At 45.6% G+C, this 21,619-nt stretch overlaps 1 protein-coding gene across 4 annotated transcripts in view; it reads left to right on the top strand.

Moving 5' to 3' along the window:
- ATP8B1 (ATPase phospholipid transporting 8B1) overlaps positions 1-21,619 on the top strand; it is a 153,082-nt gene that overhangs the window by 89,432 nt on the left and 42,031 nt on the right. For all 4 annotated transcript variants that reach the window (XM_042239337.2, XM_027960977.3, XM_060405298.1 and 1 more), the window contains 3 exons: positions 8,952-9,154; positions 18,102-18,199; positions 20,206-20,319. In XM_042239337.2, the coding sequence (XP_042095271.1) occupies positions 8,974-9,154; positions 18,102-18,199; positions 20,206-20,319 (393 nt within the window). In that variant the 5' untranslated portion in view covers positions 8,952-8,973. The remainder of the gene's footprint in view (positions 1-8,951; positions 9,155-18,101; positions 18,200-20,205; positions 20,320-21,619) is intronic.

Below are 21,619 nucleotides of genomic sequence, written 5' to 3'. Positions count from 1 at the left end.
AAAGTAAACATGTGGGGAATTCTGGCATTGTTTTCCTATGAGAATCCATTCTAGTCTTTATTTTAGTTTTTTCTTCTTAGTTTTCCAGACAAAAGAATGGCAGCCCCACCCGATCTTAATTTGAAACACATTTTTCTAGCTGCCACCACCCTAAGTTAGGCGTGTGTTCCTTCTTTCTGCAGCTGCATCCACCCACCAAGTGTTACTGCTAAATATGTCTGCAGAGGTCATCGGACCGAACTGCTTGGGTTTACAGATGACAGAACTGTGCCTGGGAGATGCTCAGTGTCCGGTGTGACCTCAGGATGGTCTCCCTGCCCAGCTGTCACCTTTCCAGCCACCCACACCCTCTCCCCTATCAGATTCATCCTCTTGAAGCACTGGGCAGATCGGCTGTCTCTCCTTGTAGATACGCTCAGTGCTTGCTTCCAGTCGCTGGAATGAAGTCCATGTCAGGCCCTCTTAGGCTGGGTGAGTGGACTCCAATCAGCCGCTCACGAGCTCGGCGCCCTAAATCTTTCAGCCGGGTGGGTATCTTATACTTCCCTGTGACTGGGTCTTCACTCCAGCTGTTCCTCATTTCTGAAAATCTCTCTTCCATCCTGAGTACCTGATCCGCTCTGTGACTCCCACACACCCTGCCCAGCTCAAGACAGCTAGGAAATGATTATTGATTCTAGTACACTTGAACATGATATAAAGGGAGAAGCTTTTAAATTTTTGCAACTCTTTGGTGTAGGAGAAACCTGTCTGTAGGCGCCAAAGTTGGCTTTGTTTTCTCAAGTTCTCCGCATCCTTTGCTTACGCTTTTCCTGTGACTTAGGAGGCGCTAAGTTGGTTTGTAGACAAGGAGAGCAGTTGCCGCTTGCAGTTGGGAAGTGGGCTCTGATGCTTCCTGGTGTGAGTGCGTGCTCAGTCATGTCTGATTCTTTGCGACCCCATGGACCATAGCCCGCCAGGTTCCTAGGTCCACGGGATTCTCCAGGCAAGAATACTGCAGTGGGTTGCCGTGCCCTCCTCCAAGGGATCTCCTCAACCCAGGGATTGAACCCCAAGTCTCCTGAATTGCAGGTGGGTTCTTTACCACTAAGCCAACAGGGAAGCCTGATACTTCCTGGATGGATCTTCGATTCCAGCCTGAAGCCTCGATGTGTGTTCTGCACCACGCCTAGCACAGAGCTGGGTATGCGCTGAGAGGGTGAATCAGGTTGGAGCTAAATAATCTCAGGAAGATTCCTTAAGCACCTTAGTTTTCTCTTTGGTAAAACAGCAATGGTAGCGCCCGACCATCCGTCTCAGAATAATTCCATGTCAACTGTGTGCGACGATGTGTACGAAAATACTTGGGAGTGAAGGGCAAGGGGCAGCCTCATATTAACAGGAAGTAGCTGCCAGTACTAGGATATGTTAGGGAGCCCGTGACAGCTGGGGTGGCAGTGTCACCAATAAATCCTTTAAAGTTTTATCAGGGAACTGACAAAACTGCCCTTCTCTGAGAGGGCAAAATTTCGAGATTTCCCCTGTACCCTTTTAAATGTAGTCATCCCAGCTGCATGATATGAAGGGGGAGTCAGTCTTCCTTTGTGACAGAGGGCTCTGGGGTGGTCTTTCCGAGGAACAGAGGATGAAGCTGTGGATCTGGTGAAGACTTCTGTATCATGAGTAAAGACCTGACTGAGCTGTCCCCACAACGGCGATATTAATGGGCCCTTAGTTGTCGGCGCTTTTCAGGTGGCACTAGCGGTGAAGAACCCGCCTGCCAGTGCAGGAGACACAACAGACGCGGGTTCAGCCCCTGAGTTGGGAAGATGCCCTGGAGTAGGAGATGGTAACCCTCCCCAGTATTCTTGCCTGGAAAATTCCATAGGAAGAGGAGCCTGGCCGGCTATGGCGTGGTCCGCAAAGGATGTGCGGACTGAGCACAGTTTTATGTTAGTTGTCCCAGACATCTAGGTTTTCTAGGTTTCAGTTTGGAAGAAAATTAAAAAAAATGTAACCTTGTTTATCCTAAGAACGAAAATTGTGTTATTTCTAGAACGGTGTAAAGTTTGGATTTAATCTAGATCTTAGATAGGTTTTATTACTCTTGGTTCGTGAGATTATTCTTGTCTAATTACAACGGTCATCAAGCTTGTCCGATTTTGCTCTCAAGAGAACTGAACAAATTCCAGATAAGGTGTGTGGCCTGTGTCTGGACTGACTCAGGTGATAAAGATTGCTGCTGCCTCTTTAATGGGGCTCCTCTTGGAATAAATGGCAACAATAGAAGCCATATTAGGTATCTTACCATGGAGTTCTAATTATTTGTGATTAATGGGATGTGTATTAGTTTTCTATTACTATGTAACAAATGACTCCAAAACAGCAGCTGAAACTTATCTCACGATTTTTGTGGATCAGGAATCTGAGCGCTTGCTCAGCTGTGTCCTCTGCTTCAGGGTCTCTCTGTTGTTTAGTCACTGAGTCGTGTCTGATCTTTGCATCCTCATGGACTGTGGCCTGACAGGCTCCTCTGTCCGTGGGATTTTCCAAGAGTACTGGAGTAGGTGCCCTTTTTCAGGGGACCTTCCTGACCCAGGAATCAAACCCTCAGCTCCTGCGCTGTAGGTGGATTCTTTACTGCTGAACCACCGGGGAATCCCCATACCATGATACTATCTCATGTTAAATATTTTGTAATATTTTCTGCAATAAAAAATATCTGTATCTAATAATAATCTGCTTTATCTGTAAGAATAATAATAATAAATAGGCAAATGAAATAAAAAATCCATGTCAGAAGTACCCTTTCTTGCTGAGGACTTTCAGTTGAGTTCAGTCGCTCAGTCGTGTCCGACTCTTTGTGACCCCATGAATCGCAGCACGCCAGGCCTCCCTGTCCATCACCAACTCCTGGAGTTCACTCAGACTCACGTCCATCAAGTCAGTGATGCCATCCAGCCATCTCATCCTCTGTCGTCCCCTTCTCCTCCTGCCCCCAATCCCTCCCAGCATCAGGGTATTTTCCAATGAGTCAACTCTTCACATGAGGTGGCCAAAGTACTGGAGTTTCAGCTTTAGCATCATTCCTTCCAAAGAAATCCCAGGGCTGATCTCCTTCAGAATGGACTGGTTGGATCTCCTTGCAGTCCAAGGGACTCTCAAGAGTCTTCTCCAACACCACAGTTCAAAAGCATCAATTCTTCGACACTCAGCCTTCTTCACAGTCCAACTCTCACGTCCATACATGACCACAGGAAAAACCACAGCCTTGACTAGAAGGACCTTAGTCGGCAAAGTAATGTCTCTGCTTTTGAATATACTATCTAGGTTTGTCATAACTTTTCTTCCAAGGAGTAAGCGTCTTTTAATTTCATGGCTGCAGTCACCATCTGCAGTGATTTTGGAGCCCCCCAAAAATAAAGTCTGACACTGTTTCTACTGTTTCCCCATCTATTTCCCATGAAGTGATGGGACCAGATGCCATGATCTTCGTTTTCTGAATGTTGAGCTTTAAGCCAACTTTTTCACTCTCCTCTTTCACTTTCGTCAAGACGCTGAGGACTTTATGGAGCCATAAAAAGGATGGAGAAGAACAAACATGAGTGCTGTGAGTCTCCCTTCCTGGTTTAGGCTGGGTCACTGCAGACACTAATCTGTTTATACCACAAAGATATCATTGACCAGGGACTCTTGGCCTCCCCAGCCTCTGAGTGTGTCTGTACAGGTCAGACCCTGGCCGTGTCAGGACACTCCTTATTCCTCCTTTCCCTTCATTTGAATCTAGGAACCTTATGATCGCAGCAAAAGTTTGTGCTTTCATTATTTCTGACCTCAGAGTTTTATTGCAAGGGCAGAAAGATATTTCTTTGCACCTGAGTCCCCTTTTTCCTCTCTCCTTTAGCACCCCGTCCACTACAAAAGGAGCAGAGAATTTCAGGCATTCAGTCACTTGACAAGTATTTCATAGCCGAGTATTCCAAGATGACAAATGATAGATTTTAGGGATCCAAGTCTGGAAATCCTGCCATTTACTCCTCCTATCTTCTGGGGTTTATGACCAAGAGGACTGAATACTACAGAAGGCAGGATGGAGAATGAAACATCTTCCCCCCTTCCTGGAGAATAAAACATCTCCCCTTCCTTTCCAAAATGTTAACCCATCCAGGTGGTAAACTGGTGAACAGCAGAGCCACGATTTGAACCCAGACCTATGTTCTCAATGAAATTGTGCTGCTTCTCAGCCTGAGCAGGAACTAAAGATCCTGTTTTCCTAAGATCATGTGACCAGAAAAATCCATGAATGCTGTATTACGTTGACAAGTTTTCAACACTCCTGATAAAACTTTTGCTGCCTTGCTCCAACATTTATTCACCTTTCCATCTGATGCCATGATTATAAGCACATGGCCTAATGATGAAATGCGGTATTGGACTGGGTATGAGAAGGCACATAACCACAGCCTCTTCACAGGAGCCAGAGATGACGGTGTGTTGTTCCCTCAGTATTTGGAACTGTGTGTCCTGTCTAGTAACACAACTGTGCTGCAGTTGAAAGAGTACCGTTAACAATCAATAGGGCAACTGTATGGTTTAGGGATGTTCTCCCACCACTGCCCCTGGTAGTTTATTTCACACCTTCAAAAATCATGCATGAGGTGTCCAGGTCAGTTATAATTATATCTGGCTGTGGGCATTTGTTGTTGACCGCTTGTTTTGTTGTTCTCTTATTATCTTTTGTTTTAGTTCAGGGGTCAGCAGACTTTTTGTGTGTAAAGGGCCAGATAGTAAATATTTTTACCATTACCATTCATTGTTTATCACAGCTATTCAACTCTGTTATTGTGTAAAATTGGCCATAAACAGTACATGAAGGAATGAGCAAGGATGTGTTCTAATAAAACTTTTATTTACAAAAACAGACGATTGGCCAAGTCTGGCCCTGAGGCTATCATGTGCTGACTCCTGTCTAGACTGTAAGCTCTCAACGGCAGAGACAGAAGTGCCTCCTGCGCGGTTTTTGGAGAGGATGCTCTCCTTGACCGCCATCTTGCACCAACTTGACCGCCCCACGGGGCCTTTCCTCTGTGCATACACAGAAAGACAGAGCTCTTGGGTGGTTTTTCCTCTTCTGTCTGATTGGGGCCCCACCCATATAATGGTATTTAATCTCAGTCACTTCTTTAAAGGGCTTCCCGGGTAGCTCAGTGGGTTAAGAATCCACCTGCAATTCAGGAGTTAAAGAAGACATGGGTTTGATCCCTGGGCAGGAAGATCCCCTGGAGGAGGGCATGGCAACCCACTCCAGTATTCTTGCCTGGAGAATCCCATTGACAGAGGAGCCTGGCAGGCTACCATCCACGGGGTTGCAATGAGTGGGAAACGACTGAAGCGCCTAAGCAGAACACCTCTTTAAAGGCCCTGTCTTCAAGTGCAGTTACATTAAGAGTTAGGGCTAATCTTTCAGTTTGGCTGAGGCAGTTCAGTCCATAATCCACGAGAAGGGTCTAAGCAGGAGAAAGGCATGACTCTGATGGATATGTGGAAGCTGATGGTGGCAAGTCCTATTAGATTCCACCTGCGGCATTTAAGGAGCAAGATGGTGGTGTTCTGCATTATGGTGGTGGCTGCGGGGATGAAGAGGAGGGAGTGGGTTGGAGGTGTGTGTTTGGGGAGAAATGTCTCAGGGCTGCCACACATAACTTACTTATCTGTATCCCTCGGTAGGAGACATAAGAGATGTGGGTTTCTGAACCCTGGGTCGGGAAGATCCCCTGGAGGAGGGCACGGCAACCCACTCCAGTGTTCTTGCCTGGAGAATCCCGTGGACAAGAGCCTGGTGGGCTACAGTCCTTAGGGTTGCAAAGGTCAAACATGACTGAGTGCCTAACACTTTCACTTTCATCCCTCAGTAACCTGGGTGGTGGTTCAGTTCCCAGCGCCTAAGGTCGCAGTGTGTGCCTAGCAGATGCTCAGTGAAGGCTGAATAAATTCAGAGGTGTCTGTGATGGGCTGGAGTGGTGGGGAGAGACATAAAGTTTCCAAATCTGTATTTTACGTAGTGCCTGCCTGACAAGGATTATGATTTAGACCTGGAAAGCTGCTTATGTCACCAACGGCTTCAAGGAAATGATTTCTAACTTATTTTTCTTCAGTAGTCTTAACTGTTCTTTGAGTGTCTGAATATCACACATTCTTACACACACACACACACACACACACACACACACACAGAGCAGAGAGCTTCCTGCTCAGTTTAGAGCTCGCCGCCCAGCCTTCCAAGGCAGCCACACAGATCTGGCCTGGAGTGGATGTTGGGTGGTGAGTGGGTGGGTTGTGCAATGGCTTATTTTCTTTGGATCACATGGCTTGCGGTTATCAAGTCTATTCCTTTTTGTCTGTCTCCTTCAAACTCAAAGGACTGGACCCAATCTTAACACGGGAAATAAACACACAGGCACTTGGCAGTAACGATGACAAAATGGTCACTTACGAAGTGATTCTATAGAAGGCGCTTATGCCACTAATCTGGATACTTAAACATGCTTAGAATGGCAAATGTATGTTGTGTGTGTTTACTGTTAATAATATGGGCTTCCCATATTACTGGTTCAGTGGTTCAGACGGTAAAGAATCCACCTGCAATGCAGGAGACCTGGCTTTGATCCCCGGGTCGGGAAGATCCTCTGGAGAAGGGAATAGCTGCCCACTCCAGTATTCTTGCCTGGAGAATTCCATGGACAGAGGAGCCTGGTGGGCCACAGTCCATGAGTCACAAAGAGTCTGACACCAGTGAACAACTAGCACACTTTCACGCTCTTAACTATTAATACAATGAGGAGGCTTTCTCTGTGGTGCTTTCCCACCTTTGCAGAGTGTGTGCCCTTGCAGTGGAGAGATGAGACCCTGATTCTGCCACTTACCAGCTGAGCCCCAGCCTCCTTATCTGAAAAATGGGTAGATAATATCTACCTCACGGGGTTGTCCTGCTTGATATAAACTAGACATCCAGTACATGGTCACCACTTTTATTTTTTTGTTCTGAAAGATTTCTGATGAAAGTCTGCCCTTAAGAGTCTGAGAATTTTTTAAGGTGTGTGTGTGTGTGTGTGTGTGTGTGTGTTAGGCCCGCAGTTGTGTCCAACTCTTTGTGACCCGATGACCTGTAGCCCACCAGGTTCCTCTGTCCATGGAATTCTCCAGGCAAGAATACTGGAGTGGGTAGCTATTCCCTTCTCAAGAGAGATTCCTGACCCAGGGATCCAACCCAGGTCTCCTGCGTTGTAGGCGGATTCTTTACCGTCTGAGCCACTAGGGAAGCCCTAAGGAGTGTATTAAATCTAAATACTAGCTAAACCATAAACCTGCAAGTAAGGCCAATTAAGCAAGTGTAACATCCCAAGAAACAGCCATTTACTAACACATAGAAAATTAGGAAGAGGGAAAGTGTTTCACGTGGCAGGTGACGGGTTAACCCTGAATCTGCCTGCCCTTTAGTCTCTTCATGTTTTGCAGTAGTCTAGTATTTTCCTTGGCGTCCCTGCTGGCTCAGTGGTAAAGAACCTGCCGGAAAATGAAGGAGTTGTGGGTTCAGTCCCTACATCGGGAAGATCCCCTGGAGAAGGGAGTGGTAACCCACTCCAGTATTCTTGCCTGGAGAATACTGGAGGAGCCAGATGGGCTATCGAAGAAGAGTCAGACACAATGTAACAATAGCAATAATTATTGGATATCCATGTTGCTTCTGGGTTTTATTTTAAATAATGTTGGACAAAATCCCCACTTAAATATTTGAACATTTCTTAGTTGTACACTTATTATAAAAATCTAGATATTTAAGATGCTAGATTTGGTAGAAAGCCTGCAGCCAGCTAAATAGTTCCACTCAAGGCAACCAACCCTGATAAAAATATCTAACAAACTATAACACGAAAGTAGAATACAAAAGATGTCTCCTTGGAAAGCAATTGTTCTTGCTTCCAAATTTCAGTAGCTATTTTACAAGTTGTCTAGTGTTGTAAAGGTTTGGTTTTCTCCTCTGTAGACTACAAATAACAATAATACCTTCACTATGCTGATGTGGGAAGTTTCAAGGACCCGGTGTTTATAAAGCATTTCATTCAGAGTCCCTCATGCAGTTAACACTAAATAAATGTGAGCTGCCACTATCAATGATATCGAGTACATGTAGGTATGATGCTTATGTATCAGTAAATAATGCCAGAAAGTCTTAGTGTAAATATTTTCCTAATATAAATAGAACTGAGGTCGCACTTGGCACTTGTGTGGTGTCACTTTATGCGATGGTGTATACACAAACACAAATTCTAAATATAAGGAGTGGGTGGTGACAGTTAGGAAAATAGGCTAGAATGTGTTTTCAAGAAGCCATTAGGAAAATTTGAGGACTAAGCTGGTATTTAAAATACATCACACAGTAAAAGCTCAGAATATTAATGTTAATGGCAACCAGATATTGTAGGACCGTGGTTTTCAAACTTTGAAAGCAGGGCACACTTCCCAAGAGAAATTCAATTCCATTAAGACCCACAATGCAAATGAACATGTAAATGTCAGCTTTGCAAAAGTGTTTAACCAAACAGTACTCCTTCTATGCCTGCTGTACTCTGATATTTTAAAATCTGTTTCATTTTATTTTAATGTTGGTTGTGAACCGATTAATCTTGCTGGGTAGAGACACACAATTTGAAATCTTAAAGCTTGTATACCCTTAAAAAAGTTGGCAGCTACATTATTGTGGTTGTAAATTCTTACCCAAGCATTTAATCAATAATGAATGGTTTTGTTCTTATTTGCATGATACGTTGAACTTTGGGGGTCCTTCATCAGTCATATTTCCATGTGGATAAATAACGTTCTGTCAAAAGTGTCATAAGCAAATGCAGGAAGAATTCAACCGAAAACTAGGCACGGGTCCTGTTTCACTCTGGTTTCCCTTGCTTTTAAACCAGGTAGTTCCAGTTTGCCAGCAGAATGAGTACAGAAAGAGACTCAGAAACGACGTTTGACGAGGATTCTCAGCCTAATGATGAAGTGGTCCCCTACAGTGATGATGAAACAGAAGATGAGCTTGACGACCACGAACCGGCGGTGGAACCACAGCAGAATCGGGTTAACAAAGAAGCAGAGGAAACCCGGGAGCCGTTCAAAAAAGGTAACATGCTGGAATCAGGAGACCAGGCAGCTGTCTGTCTTCATGTGGGCAGAAGCAACAGGGGCAAAGGACGGATGCTCTGAGAGGCATCTTCTTTCTTTTAGCTTCAGATGAAACTTGATGGGCTGGGACAGGTACACACTGTCCTCAGTGTGGTAGGGCTGGTGGACCATAGCTGTCAAGTTCTGCAGAGAAAACAGAAGGTTCTTGCTACATGTCTCTATTTTTAGAAAGGAGCTGAGTGGGGAAGAATTTGCTGGTTACCACACCCAGGAACCTTGGAGTCACCGTAACGTTTGTTCAGTCCTTTGTGAATATAAAATGGTTTGACTTTTTAGTAACGGGGAGAATGTGTAGGTCTCTGTCACGAGGGGCTGTGATGCAGCAAAGAGTGCTCCCTGCCCCGAATCAGGGCTGCTTCAAGGCCGGCTCTGGACCACGGATTGGCAGACATTTTCCGCCAGGAGACAGGTAGTAGCTATTTCAGGCTTTGTGACTCATAGGGTTTCTGTCGCAACTTACTCAGCACCGCTGATGTTTCTTGAAGATGGCCATAGACAGCCTGTCATTTGGGGTTATAGAACGTAGCTGACTTTTATGGTTGCGCTTTTTTTCTCCCGTGACTTTTCTATTTCATTTCCTACAAATACATGCAGTCTTCTAGCTCTTCCACTCCAGGAGGAAGCCGATCCTTTGGTCTTTATAGCCCAGATTTGCTCCATAGTCCAAGCTGAAAATGTTTTTCCTCCCTGGTCCTTTCAATTCCAGCGACATAACTGGTTTCCCATTCACAGAAACCGCCAGGAAGTTGTTCCGTTTCTGCCTCTCCTGCTGCACCTCGTTCCAGCCTCAGTCAGAGTAGCCTCTGGTTTTGTCTGGTTTCCGCGTCATTGCTGAGCCCCCTTCCAGGCCTGCCAGAAGCCTGCCTCCCTTATCTTTCCCTGCCCCCAGTCTCCCCTCCAGGATTCTGCTGCCTGTTAAGCTGATTTGTTTGTTTTCCAAAGAGATTTCACCTGTAGAAAACCAGATAAAGCAGGAAATCCCCCTGATGTAATGATTCCTCCTGCTCTGCTCAGATGGTGCCCGCCTTCTGCTCTTCTGTGCGGGGAGGTCCTGATGGGGAGGTGATGTCTGCGTGTGCCCACGGGGGCCACCTCCCACCACAGGCTCTGAGACCTAGGGAGGCTGTCTGCTGAACTACGTCGTTTCCCCTCCTCAGCTTCCTGTATCAAACCCTGAGCAGGATCAGGTCTTCCTGTGGGTATCTGGCTGTAATTTTAAGCCATTGAGTATCAGCGCCTCCTGAGCAGGCACTGAAATCACTATAATTGGGCTTCGTTGAAATGGAATCACTGCCAGTCTGATGAGGAATGTGGCCTCTGTCATAACAGGTCCAGACTGGATAGTGTTCGAAGGGGGATAAGGCTGGAGTCGCCAGACGAGTTAGCAAGGGGAGTTCTAGTTGATTGCCCCAATAGTAAATAACATGTTTCTTCCTCATTCCTTCTTCCGCTGTACTTTTCAAGTTTTATATAACCATCATGGATTCAACCCTATGTAGGTATCTGATGAGCTGGCTGAGAATGGGCTTGGTGTGTGTAGGGGTGAACTTTGCTGTTGGGCTTGCTGCCATGTTATCAGATGTGTGGTCCAGGACAAGGAAACGGACAGGGTTGGGTGCCTGTGGAATTGTCCGAGGGGCACGTAGTGGGTGGAAACGCTCACCTCTGTTTTTTTCCAGCTCTGCCTTCACATTCTACTGCCCAGGGTTCTTTGCTGGTCATGCGGCTCCTAGGTCCTATTTCTCATAGATTGCTACCTTCAGAACACAGGCTTTGCAGGGGGCTCAGACTTGATCTTGGCTCTTCAGAGTCTTTTCCAAGGATAGGGAAATTTGGTGATTCTCAAAACCCCTTTCAAATGACTTTCAAAATACCATTATTATTATTATGACCTAGTGACCGAGAGACCACTAGTTCTCGACCAGGGATGGGACCCAGGCCCCAGTGATGCCAAGTCCTAGCCACTGGATGGCCAGTGGAATTCCCCCAAGTATTATTATTCTGACCCCTCTGTATGCCCTTCCCAGACACACAGAGGACACTCAGCAAGTGCATGACCCCTTTCCTTTCATTCTTGCTTCTACCCTGCACCCCAGCAACCAGTCTCTGCATCCTCTCCTGCATCCCCCTTCTCTCCCTTCTTCCTCTGCGTCCTTCTTTCTCCCTCTTAATTCCCCCCACCCCATATCCCTACTTGGGCATTTTCCCAGTCATTCTGACTTCCTTTTTAACTGCCATCTGTCTTGACATTTTGCATGAAGGGCAGTTTTCTTCAACGAGCTCTCACCCTGTGATGTACCCTCCAGCTGAGTGCCACCAGGGACCCGAGCCTCTTCCAGCAGAGCAGTGTCTAAGAGTGTGCCGGAACCACGTTCATTTTTCTTAACCATATTTTAGTGCAGAAATTTGGTTCTCTTTTTTTTAAAGATGTTTAGCCCCACTTTGGTAAGCAAGTGTGTTGAGAGACCCGTTGCAAGTACTGTTCAGTGGAAGGACATTTCTTATCTGCTGCTAGAATCAAGATCAGATGTAAGCCTGCTGTCAGAATGTGCCTTGAGGGAAGAAAAACCCGCAGATTTTACTAATGTTCATGTACCCTTGGCTTCCTTTGTGCAGCTGTTGACAAAACTAAGGGGGAATGTTTCCATGTGATGGGATGGACATTCTTTTGTGAACACACAAGAATGGTATGTCCCAAGTATGTTCTGGGAGGCACTGTTTCTACCAGATATTTCTGGACACAGAGATTCTTTGGTCCCTGAGACTGGAAACCCAGAATTCTTTATCCTCTTGAAATTTAAGGTTATCCATTAGCATATAAAAATCCCGGAAAGCTTTGACTCTAAAGAAACCAGTTTAATTTTATTCAGTCACAGGTTCCTGAAATTCCTTGACTCCAGGCGGTTTGTTGGTTTGTTTGTGAATGTAGCTTACCTCCACCCTCCTGGTAGCCCCAGGCCAACTCCTCGGGTAGTTCTGTGTCAGTCAGGAACCAGCGTAGAGGTGAAAGTCTTTGGGAATAAACACTCTTTGGGAATAAACTCGTGCTCTGCCTTAGCACACTGCCTTGCTTTTCTGAGCCTGGGGATGGGCCGAGAAAGCCGTCTCCTGCCTCCTCGGCCGCTTTGCTTGGTGAGTTAACCCTCCCCTCTTCTCGCACTGGCTGGCTTACAAACGCACGTAACCGTGTCCCTTTCCTGCGGCAAACTCTTACCTGGATCCTGCTTTCTGCCTCGGGCAGCTGTCCTGTCTCCTGATCTCCTGACCGAGCTTCTGGAAACCCATTTCCCTACCATCCCAGCCCCCTGTTGCCCTGGTCCTTCCCCTCTGGGGGCCGCCCCAGCTCCCTAAGGATGACGCTTTCAGCAAGATCACCAAGAACCCCAGTGCCCGGTCCAGTGGGCTTTTTGTCACCCATCCTCTTCCCACGTCCGTTTGCCCTGAAGCACTTGACCTTCTGGACAGCCTCTCCTTCAGGAAACGGCCTCCCTGACAGGACGGCGCTTTTTGATCCTGACACGCCTGTTCCTCCTCTCTCATGGCTACTCTACATCCCACTTTAAGGTGTTCCCCACCCCAGGAGCGCTTTCTTCTCTGTCTACAGACCTGCCTGTGGCAAGCTCATTCACTTCCCTTATGCATCTCTGTTTGTGACTCGGAGAGGCGGTGAGCGTGCTGGTACACAGGGAGGATGCTGGGTGCGGGCTGTGAGGATTTCAGCCTTGGCTTCATCACTTTCTAGCTCTGTGACCTTGAGGGAAGGACTTCTTTGTCTGTGCCTCAATGTCTCCATCCGTAAAATGGACTTAACATGAGTACCAGCCTCATCAGGTGGTTGGTTGTGAGGATTAAATCAGAAACTAAGTGTGAAGGAATGAGGACATCGTCAGGCATGCCGTAAATGCTTAGTCCATACTGACGGTTTTCACCCCCACCCGTCATCTCCTCTCATCTTTCCACCATTAGATCACCTCCTTGACCCTTCTGCTTCCCTTTGGGGTATTCAGATTTTCCTGGACCACCCCCAGGCTGAAGCCGCTGGGTCATTCTTTTTAACAGATCCTTCCATCTCCAAATCTAAGCACACTGAGTGGATGGAGAGATGTTTGGGCCAAAGAACAGTTAATTTTTCAGCAATGAGTTTGCCCACATATGTCAAGAAAATTTTGGTGATTTAGTGTGTTCCCTACCTCTGCCACCTTAGAAACCCCTCCTGCTGGTACAACCTTCTCCAGCCTTCTCTGTTTTTGCAGACCTGTGGCCATTCTGCTGACCCTACCCCCAGGCTTTCCTGTGTACCTCACTGGCTTCTCAGATAACACTTTAGACTGAGTCTTGGGTAGTTCAGCTCACCTGCAGGAGGGCAAGACAGAGAGCTGTATTGATGGAAAAGTCCCTCCGTCCACATCTAAAATGACAGGGACGAAGCTAAATGTTGCAAAAAGAGTCTCGATCATGTAGTGACTTCATCTTTTAATGGATCCACGTGTGGTTCCTCTCCAGGAGCTGTGACGAAAGAGCCTGCTTTGGACGGGAGTCAGGGAGCGCTTCCTAGTGGAAAGGCATGCCCGAGCTGCCAAGAGAGAGATGAGGAGGAGTTAACTAGGGGTGGGGAGAGGAAGGAGGCTGCCCAGTGGGGGCCACATCCAGACACCGTGGCAGGAGGTAGCGTGGCACGCCTGTGGCACGTGGAGGAGCTGGAATTCAGCCTGGGGCAGCAAGGACCTTATGGGGAGAGGACTGTTGCATCTCACGCCCCCTCCTTTTCAGCATGCATCGCAGTGTGACTTGGAAACCACTGGTGTTATTTTACTCTCTGCTTGTGCAGTGCCCTCCTTCCAGCAAATCTGCAAGTGCTCCAGGGACCCAAGGTCCAGCCTGTCTTGTTTGTTCTGAGCTGGTGTCGGGGCAGCAGGCTTGGGGGGCATTTGTGACTGACAGCAGGAGAGGCTTCAGAGAGGTATGAATAGGGAACCAGGTGAGGCCTCCCTTGGTCAAGGAAGGCTTCCTGGAGGTGAGGACACCTGTGCTGTGTCCTGAGTAAAGGCGAGTGGCAAGTTGACCCCCAGGGTCTCAGGAAGGGTGTGCCAGGGCGAGGCAGTGGGAAGGAGGGCTCCCAGGGGCTGAGAGTTCAGGAAGCCTCCAGCCATTTTGGAGCTTGATGATGGGTGGGACGGTGGCCGTGCTGAAGAGTTTGGATGCTTTGCTGAGGGCGTTGGGAGCTGTGCCAGCAATTTAGGCTGAAAACGGCGGGCTCCTCCTGCTACTGCTGCTCTGCTGCTGTTTCCTCCTCTCAGTCCCGTCTCCATCCCTGCGGAAGACTGCCCGGCCCTGGGATCCGATTCCACCTGCTTCCCCTGTTGGCTCAGGCCCGGGTGACCAGGCCCTGTCTTCCTCTCCAACCGAGACGGCTGCATGCAGCTTACAGCCTTAGTCACATGTTTGATTTGGAATGGAATGCAACGTGTATTTGTGCGTGTATGTGGACTTATCCAAAGATACTTTTAAGATTTACTCATTGTTGAATGTAGGTGTGTTTCTTCCCCATGACTGCATAGATTTCCATCTTTCCTGTCTTCTTTCTTGATTTATTCCCATTCACCATCCCATTGCCTTTAGGGATACTTTTTTTTTATTGACTTTTTTTTTTTTTTGGCAGCACCGCATGGCTTGTGGGATCTAATTTCCCCAACCAGGGATTGAACCTGGGTCCTTGGTGGCAAAAACTTTGAGTCCTAACCACTGAACTGCCAGGGAATGCCCTTGAATAATATTTTCAAAAAATTAAACATAATGGCATCCTGACCATAAGAAAATCGAGCGACTTACATGTATTGATTTAAATCTATTTATTATTTAATTAACCTATTATAAACATATTTACTGTCATCCTATAAAGGAAAAGAATTGAATTACAAATGATTTTTCCCCAAAGAGAATAGGCTTGATGAAAGGGTTGCACTGTTGCACACAGGATTGATAAAAGGGTACAGAAGAGAATGAACTCCCCACCCTGCCTGTTCTGTCTCTGCTCTTGCCCGTTTCTCCTGTGTCCTCTGGAGACATAACAGACACCACTTTCTGCAAAGAATACTTACAAAACGTGAGACCTTACATACCCATAGATACATACACACATAGGCACACGTGTGCAAGTGTGTGTATCCCTAGTGTCCACTCATTCTGTGTGTTACACGCCTGCACGGTCAGGGTAATTTGACGATCTCCCCTGTCATGAGGTGCATATAAAGCTACTTCATTCTTGTTTGTGGACCACACAGACTTTCGTTGTGTGGATATTTAACCAGCTGCTCATGGTGGTATTTAGGCTGTTTCTAATCTCCCTGATAAACAGGGCTGCATTGAATAGCCCTGAGATATGTTATTTCTTTATCCAAGAGTGTACACACACTCAGGGAGCATGTCTGTGTTGAAGTTTGATAGATGTGGCCAACTTGTTCTCTGCAGAGACCACCTAAGAGGGCCTGTTTATTTTGCCTTTGTGGGATAAAAATGGGTACCTCACTGAAGAATTGTCCTTGTTTTTTGATGAACTTGGGTATCTTTTCATATTTTTAAGAGCCATTGAATTTCTCTTTGTATGAATGATCTATTTGTCCTTCACCCATTTCCCTCTTGGGTTGCTTTTTGTTTGTTTTCTGATGCTAAACTTGTGATCATTTAACTCTGCTGGTTTGCTATAGTCCGTACCAACCAACACAGCTTTTTGGTTGCAGAGTTGTCCATAATCAAGAGTTCAGAATGAGGGGTCAGGTAAAACTGACTTTCTCTGCCAGATGGTGATGGTCAAAGGACTTGGTGACCACAACACCCAACACATGTAGCCATACTTATCTGTTACATACATGTTTTCCAGGTGATCTTGAGCCGGTGGCTGGTGGTAAATGCATTGATGGTTTTATTAGGCACAACCCTTCTGAGTTAATTTCCTTCTTGCTTTTAACCAAAGGGTCATCAGGTGAAGGTGAATTATTTTTGTTAGTTAATATATTACTTCTCTTTTCTTGGTCAATATTTCCATTCTAGAAAATGGTACAAGATTTCTACTTTTTCTATAAATTAGCCTTGGGGTCCAAGTGTCCAGTAAGGTTCTCTGTTTTAACTGGGTACTTAGTAAATGTTTGATCCAAAACGTAAATATTTCCAAGTGCTATTTTGCCACCTTTCTTAAAGGCATGTGCTTAACACAACACTTCTCAAACCATATTAATAGATGTTCTGTGATATTTTTTAAAAATGTGCCCCTGGTCACATTAATTTTGAAAAGATTGAATTAAATAAAATTAAGTTCTTTACTATAGGACTTCTCAGAGACTGTAATACAGCAGTGGGTCCATTGAATGTCCAAGAGGAGGCTGTTGGATACTGTGTTTCACAAATGTATTTGACCACAGAAACGGTTTTCACTTTCTTTATGGTCTCTCACTGAACTACTCCTCAAGCAATTAGCATGAAACTCAGAAAAGTATCAGGAGAAGGAATCAGTTACTTTGCCGACTGAAATTAGGCCAAATTTGTATGAACTGGGCCAAATGAGGAACCCTGTTAGAAATAGTTATTTTGATTACTTGACAGCAATCCGATTTCTGAAATTAACTACAGATGCTGCTGTAGTTAAGCTCAGGGTGCAGCAGACGAAGACACCAGTTGCTTTCTCCAAGCTCTCCAAGGTCTTATTCAGAGTGTAAAATGAAGAGAACAAGGTCATTTCTGATAGACATCCACTGCCCTACTTGAGGTCAGATACCACCTTCAGTCTGAAGCAGCCCAATCAAACCAGGCTGGAGGTGAGGGGGTCGTGTGGAGACAGAGGAACCGTTGGCTGGAGGACTTAATTATGAAGCAAATTTTAAGGAGCCACAAGGAGGGCGAAGAATCCAGCGCATGAACAGGGCGGCTTATTCTTTCCTCTTGAGCATTTCTGACTTTGGTTTTTATCCCTTCTCATTAGTCATTTCTCCCTTTTTAAGGAATCTTAATTACTTTTCTTTTCAACCTTCCTGAATTCTCAAACAGCAGTTCTCAGAGGTGTTCTAGACACTGGTGACCAGGGCTATGTCATGAGTCATCTGAGAGCCACATGAAACCGTTAACCACTTGCAGATTTTACCATAAAATAGAATGAGAAGGGCATGGCACCCGACTCCAGTCTTCTTGCCTGGAGAATCCCATGGACAGAGGAGCGTGGCGGGCTACAGTCCATGGGGTCACAAAGAGTCGGACATGACTGAAGCGACAGTGCACACACACACACTTTTTGTAAACCAAGTAAATGAGTTTGAAGAAATAATTTAACTTAATTTAGCTGTGACCTTGTGGGGCTCTGGGGTTTTTGTTCAGGCCATGTTTAAATGAGGATTTCTCTTTTGGAATCAAATGTTCTATGAATAGTGGTCAATTTATAACATGGTCATTGGCTTGCTGAGGGTGCCCTAACAAATGACCACGAACTGGGCGACTTGAATGCAGAAGCGTGTTATGTCACAGTCCTGGAGGCTAGAAGTCTGAGATCGGTGTGTGGTGGTGCGTTGATTCCTCCTGAGGGCTGTGAGGGAGGGTCTGTTCCAGGCCTCGCTCCTTGGCTGGACTGTCTCCCCTCCGTGGGCATCTCTGAGTCTTGGCTTGACTGTCTCCCCTCCGTGGGCATCTCTGAGTCCTGGCTTCCTTCTATTCTAAGGATAGCGGTCATGTTGGGTTAGGGTCCTCTCCAATGACCCCACTTTAACTTGCATCTGAGTGAATCTTATTTCCAAATAAGGTCATACTCTGAGGTACAGGATGGGGTTAGAGCTTTAATGTGTGAGTCTAGGAAAGACATAATTCAGCCCATAGCAACAGGCTAATTTTCTCTTTCTTTTTTGAAGACTGTACATGGCAAGTCAAAGCCAATGACCGACGCTTCCATGAACAACCTCAGTTTATGAACACAGTATTCTTTTGCATTAAGGAGAGCAAGTATGCGGTAAGTTGATTTTAATTCGTTAGCTTTATTAAAAGCCAGTTTTTGTTTTTGTTTTTTCCCAATAGCCATGATGCCTACTTGCTTTGTGTGACACCTGCCTTCCAGGTAACCCCTGGCCTGGGGCCATTGACAGTCATTGTTAGCTCTCTAGAATGTCATTTTTTTTAAATTGAAGTGCAGTTGATTTACAATGTTGTATCAATGTCTGCTGTACAGCAAAGTGATTCAGTTTATATATAGATATGTATGTATATTTCTTTAAAAAATTCTTTTCCATTCTGGTTTATCCCAGGACATTGAATAAGACTTCACTGTTGATCCATCCTGTATATACTAGCTTTCATCTGCTAGCTCCACACTCCCAGTCCACTCTCCCTGGCAGTCACAGATCTGTTCTCTATGTCTGTGAATCTGTTTCTGTTTCCCAGATAAGTCCACGTGTGTCTTATTTTAGATTTCCTAAAGTGTCCTTTTTTCTCATTGCATTAAGATGAACTACCTTAAGGGGTATGGGGCAGTGTGAAACAAAACAAAGTTGATTGAAATTTTCCCTCTGAATATACAAAGCTCTTTTTAAAAAATTTTATCAAAGAGCATACAGTAATATCACAGATGCCTCGCTTTTTGACAGTAATAAGAATTTGAAAGGAATCTTGGTAACTTATCTCTCCATCCTTGGCCTGTGATGGATTCAGAGACTTTGAAGATATTTTTGCCCCCAAAATGCTTATTACCATTGAAATATAAAGAACATGAGCTGAGTCTGGGCTGACATGTTGTCTGTTAGATTCCTGGGACTGCTCACAGAATACCAGCAACTGGGTGGTGTAAAACAGCAGAAATTTATTCTCTTACAATTTGAAAAGGCCCGGAGTCTAAAATCAAGGTGTCACTGGGCTGATTGCTTCTGGGGGATCTGCGGGAGAGGCTGCTGCAGACATCTCCTTGGTCTCTGGCTAACAGATCTTGGTGATCCTTAGCGACACACCACTCCAGTCTCTGTCTCCCTGTATGTTTCTCTGCCTGTGCCCAGTTTTCCTCTACAAAGGCCAGCAGGCCTAATCATTGCATTAGGCCTTAATCACCTTAATCCAAGGTGACCTCACTGTAACTCGATCACCTCAGCAAAAAACGTATTTCTAACATTTGGTTGGCCAAAAAGTTTGTTCGGATTTTTCTGTCCCATCTGATGGGAAAACCCAAACAAACTTTTTGGCTAACCCAGTAAGATGACCATCGCAGGTCACAGGGTCAGAACTTGAGTGTATCTTTGGGGGGCACACAATTCAACCCACACCTGTGTCTTTGACCCTTATACACCCTCCATTGCTCTTATAAGAATGTTCCTTTTCCACCCATGTTGACACATCTCATTTTCTCATCTTTGCCCTATTTTCTAAGAGGCTCTAAGGATCAAGAAGCCCAACAGCAGAATCTGTTTGGTCACAGTGAGAGTTGCCAAAGAGACCTTTGAGGTGAAATCTCTGTGTCTTGTGACTCTCTTGACGTAAGCCTCCAAGGTGTCATTTCGAGGCCCAGTTAGAAGTAAAAACTTAAAGAAAATCTCAGTATCTTTCAAACAAATTATAGCCTTGCGTGCCTGTAGGCCACAGGGCTGATTTTTGTGCCTGGGCTTCCCTGGTGGCTCAGCTGGTAAAGAATCTGCCTGCAGTGCAGAAGACCCCAGTTCAATTCCTGGGTCAGGGAAGATCCCCTGGAGAAGGGATAGGCTACCCACTCCAGTATTCATGGGCTTCCCTGGTGGCTCAGCTGGTAAGGAATCTGCCTGCAATGCGGGAGACCTGGGTTCGATCCCTGGGTTGGGAAGATCCCCTGGAGGAGAGTGTGGCAACCCACTCCAGTATTCTGGCCTGGAGAATTCCATGGACTATACAGTCCATGGGGTCACAAAGAGTCAGATACAACTGAGCGACTTTCACTTCATACATTGTGTATTGTGGCAAGCATGGGACCGTTTAGAATGATTTTCTCATTTTTCCCGACAGAATAATGCAATTAAAACATACAAATACAATGCGTTGACCTTTCTACCAATGAATTTGTTTGAGCAGTTTAAGAGAGCGGCCAATTTCTATTTCCTGGTCCTTCTCATCTTACAGGTAATAATACCCTTTCATATCTTAAATCTGTTTTGAGTTATGATGACTCAGTAACATTCAGGTTGTTAGTGTTTAAATTGTACATAAAATACAAACAATCTTGAAAGTTTTCTATATGGTCATCTGGGTTCTGGATGTAAAAGAGTGTGACTAATACCCAGAATCAGTTCACAAACAGTGTTACATGAACACTGAACCTGAGCAGATGCAGATGTTATTTTAATTCTGTTTTTTAAAAAGTTCAGTTTCATACTTACGTCAGTGAAAACATACTGATGTCATTGTTAAAATGATTTTCCTGAAGTGAGTCAAATTCAAATGTTCAGTCTGTGAAACAGTTGTACCTTAAAATTAAATCTACATGCTTGGCTTTTATTTTTTATTTAGTTGCCGAAAGGTTATTGATTTTTATTAGGATTTTTGTCACAATTTTCATAATTATTTTTCTGACCTGGTTTTACACTGAAAAGGCCTATTTTTTTATTTTTTTCTCCTACTTGGGGCAAGAAGTCCAGTTAATCTGGAGAGCATTACTTTTATCTACCTAGGAACTGCTTTACGATCAAAGAAACTATATACTCTCTAGTTGCTAGAGTTTCCACCTTTAGCACTTGATGCGCCAGTTACAAAGGATGGCATCTCCACTTGGTTTCATCATATTCTTTATGTCAAGCATTTGATTTGGAGAATAGTCTCGCCTGCTGGGACTCGCCCAGTGTAGTTCTGTGAAACTGTAACCTGTGTGTCTGAGTGGAGATGGCGGACGCACGGGTGGAGGGAAGACTCAGGAGGGAGACCTAGACCCTGAGCAGATTTAGTGGAATCTGAGACCTGCTGACTTGATCATAAGGCGCGGTCTTATCGAGCGGGGCCTTAGAGACAGGCTCGTGTAGAGAGAAACACGCCAAGTTTACAGTGCTGCTCCATGACGAGTGGGCCGCTTTCCCTTCCTTCCTTCCAGAAGGAAAAGGGGCGTTCTGCCTTACTGTAGTCACAGTAACGTGGGAAATGAGCTGCCTCCCCCCATCTCCGCACACCTTGATTATCTTTCCTGAAGGCACAGCGATCCAGGTGCGGGTACTGGTAGCAGCCTTAGGCCTTTCCTTGCACTGTTCCTTCGCGTAATTCTTGTAGTCTGCAAGATTAGTACTGGGTTGGCCGAAAAGATCGTGTGGGTTTTTCTGTAACGCATCTCTGTCGCTAGGCTTTTTCCAGGAAGCCAGAAGCTAGAGAGAGAGGCAGGAAAAGGGTTAGCTGGGTGCTTCGGCACCTTTCCATGGCTGCTGTGCAGGATGCCAGC

The sequence above is a fragment of the Ovis aries genome, chromosome 23 (assembly GCF_016772045.2).
Source record: "Ovis aries strain OAR_USU_Benz2616 breed Rambouillet chromosome 23, ARS-UI_Ramb_v3.0, whole genome shotgun sequence".
Lineage (NCBI taxonomy): Eukaryota > Metazoa > Chordata > Mammalia > Artiodactyla > Bovidae > Ovis > Ovis aries.
Note: the sequence above shows the minus strand (reverse complement) of the source record. Positions and strands in the feature narration are given on the sequence as shown.